This window comes from Aythya ferina, assembly GCF_964211825.1.
Source record: "Aythya ferina genome assembly, chromosome: 1".
NCBI classification, from domain to species: Eukaryota; Metazoa; Chordata; class Aves; order Anseriformes; family Anatidae; genus Aythya; species Aythya ferina.
The window spans coordinates 194,204,073-194,219,625 of NC_140296.1; the positions used below are offsets into that span (position 1 = coordinate 194,204,073).

Sequence of the window (15,553 nt, forward strand, 5' to 3'; positions counted from 1 at the left end):
GTGCCTTCAGGTCTTATTTAAGCAGAATTAAAATTGTGAAAATAAGTTAGAAAATCATATTTCCTTCTTATACTACTCACTTATTTGTTGTATCCTTAATGTTTTGCAAAAATTTCGTATCTTCACCAGCTTTTTTGGAGATCTTGGGTATTTTCATCATAGGCATAGAGCCAGGGATCCAGAGTTGAAGAAAGCAAACAAAGCAACATTTCCTTTGTGAAATATAACTTAAAGTCTACTTCCACATTATTTGCAAATAGCACTTAAGAGCAAATTCAGAACCTAACTTCGAAGGATATTTTAGATATGTATGTAGACTAACTATGCCAGTAAAAACAAGATAAACATATCTCCCAGGCATTGAAATCTTGGCTTCAGCTTGTGCTGCGTACCCTAGCTGAGAATGTAGTGATTAAGTCATCATGTCTAAGGCTAATTCTGAAGGTATTTTGATTTCTCTTACACACAGAAAAAAAAAAAAATACACACACACACACACACACACAAAACAAACTAACAAACAAAAAAAACACACAGCAACATACACATTTAAAAAAAAAAAAAAACAAAAAAAAAACAGTTTTGGGGTTTAGAATATTCCTGTATTGCTGTTAATCTCTGTAAAGCGAGGATTGAAATAGAAAAGGTACAAAGCCAATTTTTATGAATTCTGAATTGTTCATTCTAACCAGTCCTACATTAAAACATTCACATTCAAATATTTTGTGATATAAAACAATAACATAAAGCCCAAGAAGCACTACCTTGGTACAGCTATATTGGTAGAAAAAAAAAAAAAAATATCTAATAAAACAAAAACAAAACAGCTTGAGTTATGATAAAAATGAAATGTCTAAAATGTTGGCCTGTAAAACAAATTTCAGATTTTGATTCTAGTTTCTTTGCATCTGTTAACATAAGACTTATGAAAATCACATACAGTCACACAACTTTTGATCATCAAAAAGTTAATATTTACAAGTGATCAACTATATTTTAGTGCCTGAATTCCTGCTTAATGTAAAGAAAAAGTGGCCATAGTCTGGTTACTACGGACTCTTTTTCACAATGAAAAATCAGCAAGTGTATTTATGTATCTCTGCATGTACATGTGGCATTTATCCATGTAGTCCTTAGTCTGTTTACCTCAGGAATAATTCTAGAAAGGTTTTGAAAAGCTTCAAGCAGTCAGTTTTTTTTATTCAATCTGCAATATAAATATTTCCTTCTTTCTCCTTTAGAGATTTTACTTGTGGAGGTAGAATTTTCATTCCAATATATTCCAAATTATGTCAGCTTTAGGCCAAGATTAGAAAAATGTGGAAGACCGGTTCAGTGACAAATATAATTTATCTTACCATGGTTTTAGGCTGGAAATGATAGAAGAGAAGAGATTCTCAATGAAGCCAATGCCACAAAGTGTTCTGGTATACTCATATCATGGCACCTTTAAGTGAAGACGTACTGGTTTGGGTTATTTTATTCTTGAGTTCACAAATCTGCAGTTCCTTAAAGCAAAAGTTTCCACATTGAGCTGTAGTAGAAGTATGGAGCAGAATTTTATTCTAATGAACAGACTGTATAATATATCAGCCTCAGCAATGGAAAATAGCCTCTTAATGCAGCTCTTCTTTTTCCAGTGGAATTCACAGCCTACAGCTGAGTGACTTCACTGCTAATGAAGGGTACATAGAACAACTGAAGAGCCTGAAATGGATAAAAGGATTGACATAAATGTATTGTAAATTGAGAAAAATAGAATAGGCATGTTAACAAAGAATGACAGCTCTGTTTGTTGCCTTTTCAGGAGTTCTGCAAGGGCACAAAACACCTAGAATATTGTCACATCTCCAATTGCCCTCAGCTGACAGATGAAGCTGTGAAATATCTGGCATTTTACTGTCACAGGCTAGCATCTGTCAGCATAGCTTGTTGTCCAAAGGTATGTGTGTCCACAGGTAAGAACTGGGACAGTAACTTTGGCATCGCTATTGCAAAGAATTACATTTTATTTCATTTAAAAATTTGACCTGCTGGAATCTATGTCTTGTCACAGTTCTACAATGCACTCATCTAACTTTAAAATCAGAGCCTAAGTTCATCTGACTAAAGTTCTGAGACTCGGTTCTTTAGAGTATTTGGCATTCTTCTAATGGTTGCAGTTAGGAGATAAAGGTGCCTATACTGGATCAGGTAAAAGCCTGTCCCTCCAGAAGCTCGTGTCACAGGGAGGGTGAAGAGAGAAAGGCTTTTAGTGCTGCTTCCCGCAGATATTCTCAGCTTCTGCTGTTTTGGGTGATTCCAAAAGATGGTGTCTTTGTTTTAGTACCACTTAGTGTTTTCATGCTTTGTTGTTGTTTCTGAACCCAGGTAAAGCCAGCCCCATTAGACTCTGCCTAGCTCAACTCTCAGCCAAACCTCTTAATATAATGCATAAGAAAAGCTAGATGCCTAAGAAATACATTTTCAAAAACTGGCATAAGTGCAAGCTCTGTAACCAGAGATGAAACAGTGCTCATAGCAGCAGAAACTGTTCATAGCAGCAACCAGTCTGGAGAAACTTGCTGCTGAACCACAGTTACATGCCTCATGAATATGCTGTATGCCCTCTCCAGGATGTAGGCCAAGAAAGTTGCTCTGGGTCTCTCAATAGCCCTTAGTTATCTTATGGATACCTACAGTACACCATTAATTATTTTATGTATGGGTCTCACTCTCCTATATCCATTGCTTTTTGATAGATATCAAGCTATTTTTTCATAACAACAGTAATAATAGAGGTTTTTTCAACATTGTTGTAACATTGGTTACAACATAGCTAAATTAGGTATTTTTTGCAAACCTTACTTTCCATTGTACCTTATAGACATATCACACACAAAAATAGCATAAAATATCAGTGGATACATTTAGGCTGGAAATTGGGATAGTTTGGAATAGAGGCCAAGTATCATGCAATGTTAATTCCCTTCTTAAGAAGGGAATCACACAACTGGATCATATTTTGTTATTCCTTCAAACAGGAACAAGAATTAAACTCAGTGACCTAGTAATCCCCTTCCAACACTTTGTTTCTAAGTAGTATCGTTTTCTTTAAAAGGTTAAAATCCAATCTGTTAACTACCATATTCAGAAAAGAACATCCAAACTTTTAAAAATAAACCTACACAGAAGTTTACAAGTTGTTTTTTTTTTATTATTATTATTTTATTTTATTTATTTTTGACTTGAATCCAGCTTGCAACCCCATAAAATGAGCTGGGTACACCTGTGTTAAAACTAATGGGTGATTCAAATCCTTTGGCAAACTCTAGTATAAACTGAGGGGATCCAGCTGCAACATAAGAAAATATTTTCCACTGAGAGACTGTTTAAAAATGTTCAGGAGATTAAACTAAGAATGAACCTTTTCCAAAGGGTATATGTTAATGCTTCTGACAGTCATGTTGTGCAGTATCAGCTATATATACATATATATAACAACAGTACAAAAACAACTGGATTAAAAAAAAAAAACAAAACTTAGCAAGAGAACATGGAAAACACAATGAGGAAACGCATGTCTGATAAGAGTGTTTGGGCATGTGCTGTGCAGGTTACTATAACATTAGAATAGCTTATCACTTTAATCGTATCTACAGGGGCAAATTAATTTTCATCGAATAAACCCCACTGGCTTCAGTGAAAGTGCAGTGAGCCTCCTTGTCATGCTTCTGTCCACCTAGGACAGGGACAAGTCATTCAGCAAATGCTGAAAATATTCAGCAGGGCAATTCTCAGTCTTATGCAAGGAATAAGCCTGTTTCAAGAGTAATCAGGTTCAAAAAAATGAAGTTGCTGTGGGAAACATTTCCTCTCCATGAAAAAATACAGCAAGAATTGAAAATAAATCAATAAATCTCTGGTTCGATGATCCAGGTATTTAAATAGCAAAGATCTGAAGACACTGTTCAATGGACGGTGAATTCTGGAATTCAGTCCTGTGGAGGGATTAGGCTTAAGTGTGTGATGAATGTAGATTTCTCTTAAATGCATTGATACTGAATACTGATTTCGGTCAGCAAATTTTGTTTATTTCATTAGGAATATTAGGATGTTCATCTTTTGATAAATTTATTAGACTATTTCAGATCTTAACATAGCTAAATAGGATTTTTTTTTTTGTCCCACAAACCAAGGTCCCAGCTTTGTCATGCCTCCTTGTTCATTTTAGATTCTCAGTGACTGGCTGTTCAGTGCAAGTGAAACCCACTTCTCCCTCCACCATTCCACTCCACTGGAGTCAGAAACATGCTGATTTTAATCAAGTATCTTTTAAATATCTCTAGCAGGTCCCCGCTTGACTTTTGATCCTGACTGAACAAGGCTATTAAACTGTGTTAGTTTATTCCTGACTGTTCCCACAAAGGTCAGTGGAGCTTTTAAATAACTTGCCTGAGTGCTTTTGCACTTTGAAGACTCAGTGTCTCACATGTTTCTCAAATAAGTCTTCTAGCATTAATGGCTACGAATATAATTTTAGAAAAATGCAACTGTGAGATGAAACTAAGCAGCTCTACTTCAGAGCTAAACAAACACAACTAAATGTTAGTAAGTGTTTGCTGTGAGACTCATTTGTAACAGGGAACCGAGATACAAAATTGGTACAACTAAACTCTAAGCGCATCCTAATAGTTCAGTGAGAACAATGCAATACCTGGAAAGGTTAAAGGCCTTTGCATGTGTCAAGTGCAAAATCATGCTGTTGGGAATGTTAAACTACTCTGACTAGGTGAAAAGCATCCCGTAGGACTTTAGACTGTGCTGAAAACACGTTTAACTGATATCTAATATGCTCCTGATATTTAAGTGACAGTTCCTGTAGAGCTTTTAGCAGAGATTCAGAATTCTGCTGCGCCAGAAACTTTATTTCCACAGGGTTATTTTAAAACATCATTTTCTCACAAATCAGACACAACCAAACACAAATCGTGTGCTATGTTGTTTTTTCTTCCAGCTGTCCCATAATCTTCTAACTTCTGTGTGCATTGTTGTTTCATTTACAGATGACTGAGACCTGTATCCAATACTTGGCCACAGCTTGCCTTTATCTCCATTTCTTGGATGTCTCCAGTTGCATTAATCTTACAAAGCACTGAAATGTCGTTGGAAAGGGCGAAAGCAACTCCAGATTCTCAAGATGCTGTACTGTAGAAATATTACCAAGTAAGAGAATATTTCCTAATCTTAATTTAGGTTTAAACCCAAAAACATAAGGTCTTTCTTCATTGACATCTTCTTGCTCCTTTCATCTTCATCTTGCTCCTTTAACTGGGGGTGTGGGAGGTTGGGGACTATCCACATTGCTGCCTTAGGATTTGTATGGCTCCATGTAGATATCTATATACTCTAGTGTCAGCCAGAAGTGAAGAGAAATAGGGACACCATCTGTCTTTATGGCACAAAAGGTACTGCTAGGGAAGGTTATACAGACACAGGGTATCAACTCAAAGAAACATGGAATCTGAGGGAGAAAACCAGGCTGGGCCTAATATGCTCAGCCATCATGCTGAGTACTTGAGCTCACTCAGTTTGTGGGAGCCTGTGGGAGTATATTTCCCAACAACTGAATGTCAGTATAGGGCAGAAGTAGATTTGAGCATTGTTGTGGACATGTGTTCAAAATATAGCATGGAAACAGCGAATGAGTCAAGGTATCATAAACACAGTTTCATGAAGTATAAGTGAAACATTCTACAATTGGAAAAAACAGGTCATTTACCACAAAACAGTCCAATTTCTCCACTGTTGTAAATGGTCCTGTACTCTTGTTTCCTCATGGAGTCCGTTTTGGTCAGTTTTCAATTTGAGTTTTCAGCTCTGTGTCTCCAAGATGTGGATCAATCACCCTTCCATTGTGTTTAAGAGCATAACAGAGCGGTCACCTTACACCTAGCTGCACAGTGGCCAGACACTCCAATGGTACTGAAACTGTTTGGAAAAGAGCTAAAGTTTAAGGAGGATTGATAATTCTGAGTATAAAACTCAATCAAGCTTTAATACTTCAATAAGAGTAAGAAATATGTACATTAGATTATATAGTGAGGGTATCCACACCAGGAGAATGCTAACCCTACTCTTACAGTGCTTACAAGACCACTGTAGAGTGAGCACTCCTTGCTAAATCATTCCAGGGTTTAATAGTCACTTCAGAGACTACAAAACTCATGCAGATGCTTAGCAACTTAAAAGATATTTTATGTGCTTCATGCTTTCCAAACCCTCCTTGGTTTATTTCCCTCTGCCTCACCACAGACAATTCTGCTCTCATTACCTCTTTTTTTTTTTTTTTTTTTTTACTTGTCAGGCCTCTTTTTATTTTCTCTCTGGCCTAGCATGTCATTTTAGACATTTTAGAACTTCCTTCTCAAAACATCTACTTCTAATTAGATTGCTAGCTATGTATTAGCTATGGAAAGTGTCAGTAGTAATTGAAAAAAAAATATTCTAAATGTACTACTCTTCATATGAAAAAAAAAATAATTAAAATACTTTTAACTTCCTAATAACTTTCTGATTTACAGTTTTTCTCATATTAAGCCTCAAGGGATTTTCTCTAATTCCAGATTACTGTTGTTGATTTCATTTTTCTGTGCCTTTATATTTTTGTTTAGAGCACTAAGCAGCCTTTTTGAGCTCTGGTTGCTTATACATCCTCCTGTAGAAATGAGATGTAATAGGAATGAAAGTCTGAGCAGGTTCCAATTTGATTGGTGTGCCATGGTCAAAGAGCTGAGTTGATTTCTCAGAAACTCACTTGCAATAGTTTGGATTTTGCATGATCCAAGATTGTGCCTCTGCCTGAATCCTGTATGCTATGGGGTCTCTGAACATCTTGATTAAACTCTTCTGTCTCGGCCAAGGAATTTCCCAATCGGTTATTTTTACTGTAAAGAAAACCCTAGAGAGTCACAGATTTTTCAAAACAAAAAGCAGCCCTGAGACACACATCTCCACCCAGTGTTATCTTTCCCCTCTTTGTGATTTTTACAACTAGAAAAACCACCAACTCAACTTTCTCAATCTTGATTTTCTGGTATGTGATGGTGGTTGGTTCTTTTCCTTGCTAGCCTCAGGTTCTGATCCTTTGCCCTGTATGTTCAGAGATAGGAAACACCCTTTGCAATTTGAGTCAGGTGGCTCAACCATGTAAAATAATTCAGTACAGAAGGTTCTTTACTTGTTCTTTCTAACACAGCTGAAGAGCCTCCCTAGACCTAGGCAGGCTGCAGAATGCACTGACTATGTCAAGATCAGAGTGGCTTTTCAACTGCCACCAAATGCAATGATATTCAGAAAATAGAAGGGAGTTCACAGTGAGATTCAGATATATTCTACATCCTGTATGTGTCACGGTTGCTAAAAGACCTTTTTTAATTGTAGTTTAAAGTCAATATTGGGAAGATAAAACATTTGCTTTTTGCCGATAACTGCATCAAAAACATAGTAAAATATGGCAGCGATTCTAAGCTGTTGGTTATATTGCAGCAGATTTTAAGTAACGACATCAAAAGCAATGATAGTGCTGTCACTTCCATGTCACAATGTACTTTTATAAAGCTACGTAGTTCATTCACAACCTGCATGTTTTTATTCATGAAATGTAAGTAACAGATTGTCACAAAAATGAACAACAGGTCCTCATTCTCTGTTTTCAGGCTAACTCCTAAAGCCTTATTCAGATTCTTAGATATTCACAGAATATATTGGAAAAAGCTGCTTTCAGGTGTAATTTATATACTACAGGCAAGAAACATACATTTCAGAGATATTTCGTTCCCTAGTCAAGAAGATGGAAGATATATCTCTTTAAAAAATTAGACAAATCTGGAGAACTAAACATGCTATGAACTAAACATTCATTCTAAATTAGCAATAGAATAAATGTTTTTAATTTGAAGTTGCTATGTTATAGCAAAATCTGTAAATCATGTATACTTTATTTTGCCAAAGGAATTCCCCAGTGCTTATTATTAAACACTAACCAGTCCTAGCAGACATCTTAATTGAATGAGCCTTGCAAGTATCGAGGCATATCTCATGTGCTATCACATACTTTTTCAAAGCTTCATTTTTACCATTAGATTAAAATAGAAAACATATGCAACCACAAAGTTCTTGAAGTTCCAGTCCAATGCAGCTTCATAGGAAATAGTTATGAGCATAAAAATTGTCCATTCTTTCCAGTATCAGGTAGCATTTGAGCTTATATTTGCCAGCATACTAGCCTGGTGCCAGGTTTATCTAAATGTTAAATTTAAAAATTGGCCTATGGACTGACAATCCTGCTGCATATTTCTGTATCTAGAGGCTAATGGCCTTTTAATTAATGACATAAATAATCATGGATAATCTAACTGTGGGACTGATACTGGTGCAATTTATTTCTCCTATTAGAGGAAGGGAAAGCCAACTCTCCATGTTTTAAAATGTAGCTTCTGTAGGAAAAGGCTGTGTCAGCTGTGATTCACTTAGGAGTAATCCTGCAAGAGGCAGCACATTGACAGCTTCAGAGAAACTTCACTCTTCATTGTAACATTCTCATTAAACTTCAAAACACCAAGTACTATTTAAAGGTAGCTGAAGAGCTGAGAAAGGTGTAGGTCTCTATTAACCTTATTCAGTGCAAAATTGCCATCAGAAGGCCTTGCTAGCCAGAGCAGTGCTTCTAACCAAAAGGGCATCAGGTACGCTGGTTCTACCAAAAGCTGCTCTTTGAGATAAAAAGGAAATGCTTCCTTCTTTTTGTCAGTTTTTTTTTAATCTTATGACTGCTTCTTTAACAAATGACTCATCAACAATTACTTTTACATTTCTTGCCTCTTAAATGGAAATGATATTCCTTCTTAATGGCTAAAATACGTTAGACATTTGGAGAACATTTTCATTTTTGGTTTTGGTTTGGTTTGGTTTTTGATGGTTGCTGTTGGTTAGAAAGGAGATTGCAAGAACTCTATTTTCTTGAAAGAGCAAATATTTTCCAATATTCAGGTCTCAAGACATGAAGGATTTGGGAGTCCAACACCCACATAACCAGAAATGAAGACAGCCTAAACGTGAGTTGGTAAAGTACTAAGAATACTCTTAAGTTTTATTCTGAGACAGCCACCAAAAATATCATAGCACTGTCTTCTCACGCACTATAAATTGACCTTCAGGTGTGACACGGGCAGAAACTTCAAGGCTAAATGGAAGCTCCTGGACTGCCATGTTTCAGTTTTCATGTGCACTTGAAATGTATACTCTAAAATAGCACAGCTACAGTAGCTGGCATGAACCTCGGAATACTCCAAATTTTATGTAATCTGACCACTTCTTGTAAGCTGGAGGATGCTTGCAGGATGCTTGCTGCTTTTATTGCTAGCTGCCTTGTCTCCACTTGCTTCTGCAGCTTAGTTTCTCATGCATTTTTTTACAGTTTATCCATGTCTAGAGTTTTCTTTTTCAAAACTTTTCATTCTTGATTTTTATATTTATTTATTTATTTATTTATTTATTTATTTATTTATTTATTTATTTGTGACCTCACCTTATAACCTCGAAATCTCTGCTTTAATTATAAGAGACACAGTCAAACATTTCTGAATTTTGGAACAGTTCAAAAGTCAGACCATGATGCAGAACTGTATTTCCTGGCTAACCCCTCTCAGTGAAGGGACTGAAACATTGGGTAAGGATTGAATTACTTATTCCAATATTGCTCAAGCCATGGTTTTGGTCCAGTAATTTTGTCTGACTTATACCATGTGATACTTGCTTCTAAAGATAATTGTAATTACTTACTGAAATGCTTTTATTCATCAGTGTGCTCAATCAAGATACCATATAAACAAATAGACAGGCCCTATCATGGTATGGCGTATCTTAAATAAACAATGCATTTTGCCATGTGTTGATGATTAACAAATGGCTGTTTCTGGCAAACTAATCAACTGTAGCTCCAGGCATGGGACAGCAAAAGTTTCCAAAAAAATTGTAACAGCTCTCCCTATACATGCTTCAGACAGGCACTATACATTAGTTTCCATGAAAAACAGGAATTTGGACTTGGATGAGATGATTTTTATTTTATAGCTTAGAGCTTATAGCTCGTATAACTTGTGCACACATTCCTCAACAGTACAGGCCTCCCTAATATAAAAACAGATCCAGCCTTGTGTTCATGTGGCTAATACAGTGTGTCAGTGTTCTACCTAAAAAAATACCCTGCTGTGGTTGAAAAGGAGGCCTCCCTGCCTCACTAATTGTGTTCCTTTTCCAACCCTCACCTCTTCCCCTTTCCTGCTGTGGTGCTGCAAGCACAACAGCTGTGTATGTCTGGCTCTTTTGTAACCACCTTCTTGGTTTTTACTTAGAAAAGCAACAAATAATAATATTACTGATATCGTAGTGACATTACTGTCAGATAACAGACACTTCCATTTGGATTTTTTTTTTCCTAGTGCAATCTATAGGCCATATACCATATGAGCTGAGGAGGGAGGAGAGCCACCATGCAGTGGCTGTGACACACCAGGCCAGGCTGAGTCTCCTGAAGAGGATGGGAGATGTGGAGCCATCTCTTCCCCAGCCAGCACATGCGTGTGCTCGGCCCCAGGGAGCTTTCTGGCCTGCAGGCAGCGAGGCAAGAGCCAGAGGGGGGGGAGGCTGGGGGGCGGCTGCTCTGTGCAGCTGGGAGCAGGCCAAGAGCCAAGTTGCAGAAGCGGTGGAAAGAAACAGGCTTTCAAAAGACTGCAAGAGATGGGTCGAGTTTCTTCACCTCAGGGGAGCCAATGGAAGCTGCTGGGCTGATAGGGAGACATGGTGCCTGGAAAGAAGGGAGAGGGGAGGGTTGCTCGTGAACTTATTGTTAAGGTCTGTCACTCAGCAGGCCTGACTTTCCCCCGTTTCTGTGTTCGTTGTTTCTGTGTTCTAACAACACTGCAAGGGGGCTGTGGCCACAAAATGCTGGGGCAGATCAGAGGGGTCATAGAAGTAGGAAATGGGCGACAGCTGAGCAGGACAGGGAGACATGGCACAGGCCATGCTTTTGGGCCCCAAAAGCAATCCTCTTCTGGATCAGCTATCGCAGGCTCCAGTCAAGTAGGAACAAACACAGATGAGGGCCACCAAGGCTGTCAAAGGGCTGGAGCACAGGGTGTGAAACAAGCACCCGGGAGAATTGGTTTGTTCAGCCATGAGGAGAAGGGATGAGGTGGGAGAGGCGTTACTGCTGCCTGCAACTCCGGGACCAGGGGATACAGAAGAGAGGAGAGAGTGAGACTCTTCTCAGAGGTGCACACTGCTGGGATGAGGTAACAGACACAAGCTGGCATACAGAGCGCCCTGATTCCACACAACAAAGCTATTTTTTAATCAGTAGGCTGGTCAGACACTAGAACCGGATCCCAGAGAGGCCGTGCGATCTCCATCCCTGGAGATGTTCAGGGCTCAGCTGGCATAGCCATGCCTACCTGGTCTAGCTGGAGCTGGTTCATGCAGCACCAGGGCTAAGTGGTCTCCACAGGCCCCTTCCAACCCAATTTATTCTGTGACTCTAACCAGTTACCATCTTTCCTAGTTTCCATGACACCTCTTATAATATTGAGAGCCTCAGTTAAGACAAAGAAGCTTTTAATGTTCTTTGTAGGAACAGCCTCTGCAAAATGCTTTTCCCCTTGACATATATATTGTTTTAAACTCTTGCTGCAGGCAAGCTGCCTTGAAATATACAGCCAAGTTGGAGAAACAAGAATATAACGATGCTGATCCTCCTGCCCGGCTTGGGTATGGCAGGGGTGGTAACACCTTCACCAAAAAACACAGGTCAGAGCCTGACTAAACAAACTCTTCCAAATGAAGAATGAAGAAATTGCGCAACACCTACAGCTCAAGGTTGGTGTTGTTGTGTTTTTATTTATTTATTTTCCCACAAGAGCATGAAAAGAACACGGTGTTTTTCTTAAAATTAATCATCCTTTAATAAAAGACTGTTTATTGAATTAGTAAGCATGCATTGTGAACCTTTCTTGCAGCATGTATGCCTTCAAGCAAGACAGCTGCATTGAAACGCATTACTGACTTTCAGATGTTGGTTCAAGCTGTCTTCATCTTTCAATATGGAGAAGTTTTTGTAGTCTCACGCAGAGTAAGCAATAAATAAATCTGTATGTGCTTGGGGTTCTCGTTTGCCAGGAAGGTCTTCTCCAGAACATAAACACTCAGACTTCCCACAGAATTTCACACTCATCAAGTAGTGCTCTTGAACAAGGAAGCACAGTGACTGCCTATTTGTTAATACACAACTATACGTGCACATTTACACACAGTTTTAAGCACAGTTCTACTTTTCAACAGTCACATGCACACCCAGAGCACTAATTATTACAAAGGCCTCTCAGGCTGCAAGTTCACCTCTCTAAGCCAGCTGATGGTTACATTTTCAGATCTGAACTGCAGGCTAGCTGGCAGCTGACAAAGCCAGGAGCTTCAAAGGAAAAGGAGCACAGATGAGAAAAGTGTTACGGACAAATTTTTCTCCAGCTGTAAGAACATGTTTTCCCCTGAAATGGGCCATGAGCATACATGGGATATGTCCTTCAAATCATGATTACTGATACCCTACTAATCTTTCCTTGTCTAGAGATATAGTTTCACCTCATTATAGCAAAAGAAAGCATTATTCAAATGTCTTTGGTGGAAACTTCCAAACATTTAACTTCCTTCAGCTCATTGTTGGCATTTTATGTTAAAGTTCTAGTGGCCTCAGCATTTATTAGCTTAGAAGGAATATAATCAGAGTAGCTTCACTGGTAGCATCATTTTTCTGATGACTTATTTAAACTTGTAGGAAATAACTGGCTACCCTGATGTTTAATTACAGCACGTTTTAGAATATGAATGCATTATCTTGCTGAATTTTGAACATGGAGGAAATAACATGCTTTCCTACTATGTTTTCCCTTAAATAGCTGATGCAGCAGTCCCAAGAAATAAGACCTTAATTGCTGAGGCTGACAATCTTTGTATTCTGGGTGAATAATGAAACAATTGAATGGACTCAATTTTGTGAAATATCTACTACACTTATTTTCAAATACAGTATAAATTTAGGAGTGCTTCTTTTACTTCGTCTGCTGCAATGCTCAGGAAGTAATAGTTTCAAAAAATGTTCAGGAAACCTAAAAGTCTTATACATTTATTAAATTTATATTTTTTTAACAGTAGTATAATATTTTTTAGTAATAACTAGTAATATTATATTGCTTTCAGTAATTATATTATTACTGTTTTATATATTAGCATATTAAAATACATATATAATTTGCCATAGGCAACAGTGGCCACCCCATCCAAGCAAACAGTACACACAAAGGGAAACAATGTGGAATTTTTTACCACCCTTAATTAAAGTAAAAATGCTGCCCTTTACTTCTGCAGAACATTAACAAGGGGCAACTTCCCCTTTTGGAATCCGATAGGAAAGGGGAAGTTCATTTTATGTTGATTATGATCTAAAGTACATACACAAATATATACAATTTAAAACCCAAGATGACACTCTAAATTCTTCTACTCTCCATCCACTCAGTTGGCAGGTATTCCTGCATTTCGGTTGTAAAACACAAACTTCAGTACTTCTTTTACAAGAGGCCCTACATAAACGGAAAGGCTTTTAAAAGCTCCATTAATTTTACTGTGTGCTTGTATCACAGTAACACAAAATCCTCCACAAAAACAATGGTCTCTTGTGCAGGGCACACAGACTTCCTTCGCCTACCTCTGCCTTTCTGCCTCCAAGAGCTTAGAGTCCGGTCATGCAAGGCTGACAGTAAATTACTGGAAACGTAGCAAACAGATTAAATTAATTAGCCCAATAGCTTCCAATAATAGCTTTTATTTTAGGAGAATATTCAAATGAAATCTATCTGAAGTCCTGGCGGTGGAGTGTTCTTTCTTGAAATCAACCAGACCTCTTGCACTTTTGAGAATTTATTTTTTAAGTTTTTCTATATAGACAAATGGTAGACAGAGCTAGACTTGCTAATTCTATCCACAAGTGGTTCAGGACAACACAGAATTGGTGTCATCATTTCATAAAAGTAGTTTGACACATAAAGTGCCCATTGACAAGGCAGAAACCGCTTAGGAGTTAAACACAAAACAAGTAAAAATTACAGCTCTGAAAGTGGTTTTATCCTATCCAAAATACACAATATGGTTGAAGAAAATTCTCCACATTTTGCATAAACCAATATAAGTCCCACAGGAAAGATATATTTCTTTAAAATATATAATATAGCTTGCAGAGCAGATTACCTTAAAAGTAAATTTTCATATTTTCAAATACCAGGTGTTTTAAGTGCTTTTTGTGTGGTTTTGTTTTTGTTTTTGTTTTGTTTTGTTTTTTATAGCCCCCAACTTTTATTTGAAAGTTACCAGCTTTTAGACTGACTTGGATATACAAATTCTGAATATGTAAAATGGTGTAGTTCCTAAAAGACAGGAAAAGTAAACCAAACCTATTAACAATCAGCCACAGTCACAGGCAAATCTTAGTTTAAAAAGCCCTCGTTTTAAATAGTGTTTGTCTCTTATAAGAATTTGTATCAACAATGTTTCTTAGTTTTAGAGAAATGTTCCTTTACAATTTCTTGATTTGATCGCTTTGGCTATTTTGCCTTTATGAAATCTTCAGCTTGACAGACTGGATCCAGCTTTGGCTTTTAAGACGTACTTCGCCACTTTCTGTGTCAGCCTTGATCCACTTGTCTGCTTCATTACTTTGATTCATGTGACCTGGAAAAGAGAGTTCTGTTTAGTTTCTTCTGGCACTCAGTAAACGTATCACTTTCATACCACATTTCTTCAAGCTTCCTGGAAATATTTTTAAAACTTTTTGGGTAGAATTTATGTATATTTAACCAGAGCTTCTGACACTTCCTTTTTGATATAGTTCTTTGCATACATCCCATTTCCTATATTTTGTTATTACAGTATTTTTTTACTGTGTTTTTTCTATTATACAATATCATAGACATATTTCCTAGCCCATAATAAAAACCACATCAAACGTGGGTCTGGTTAGGTAATTTGAAGTTTTCATCACTGTTGTAAACATGGAAAAGAGATGCTGTAGGCCCTGGTGATCCAAATGACTAGATGTGTTACTATTGCTGCTTTCTTATGCTAATGGCCTAAAAACCCCCACAACCCTGAGCTGTCTGCTTCTTATATGTTTCATATAAACTTAGCAAGCAAGGTCACACTTGGAAAAACTCACTGTGTAACAAAGGAGAAAGTTCAACTTACCCTCATTTTACAATTTAGAAATTGAGGCCAAGAGAGATTAAGTGACCTTCCAAATTATACAAAAGATTTGTGACCAAATTGGGAATTAAACAGATTTTTTAAGTCCCAAATTGGTACCTTTATCAGAAGATCAACCTTCACTCTGGTTTATTTTTACAAAATATCTTTTATTATTATTTCAGTGTTCATGTGCCTGAGCGAATTCTAAGTTTAGAACTAATTT

General features: G+C 37.4%; 1 protein-coding gene across 1 annotated transcript in view; it reads left to right on the plus strand.

Annotated features, from left to right (window-relative positions):
- Positions 1 to 14,587, plus strand: part of FBXL13 (F-box and leucine rich repeat protein 13) — a gene marked incomplete at its 5' end in the record, with an annotated part of 38,490 nt that extends 23,903 nt beyond the window's left edge. Inside the window, 5 exon segments of the mRNA XM_084507387.1 lie at positions 1,808 to 1,942; positions 5,046 to 5,130; positions 5,133 to 5,205; positions 11,731 to 11,823; positions 11,825 to 14,587. Of these exon segments, the coding sequence (XP_084363513.1) occupies positions 1,808 to 1,942; positions 5,046 to 5,130; positions 5,133 to 5,205; positions 11,731 to 11,823; positions 11,825 to 11,885 (447 nt within the window). The 3' untranslated portion in view covers positions 11,886 to 14,587.
- Positions 14,588 to 15,553: the final 966 nt, after the last annotated feature.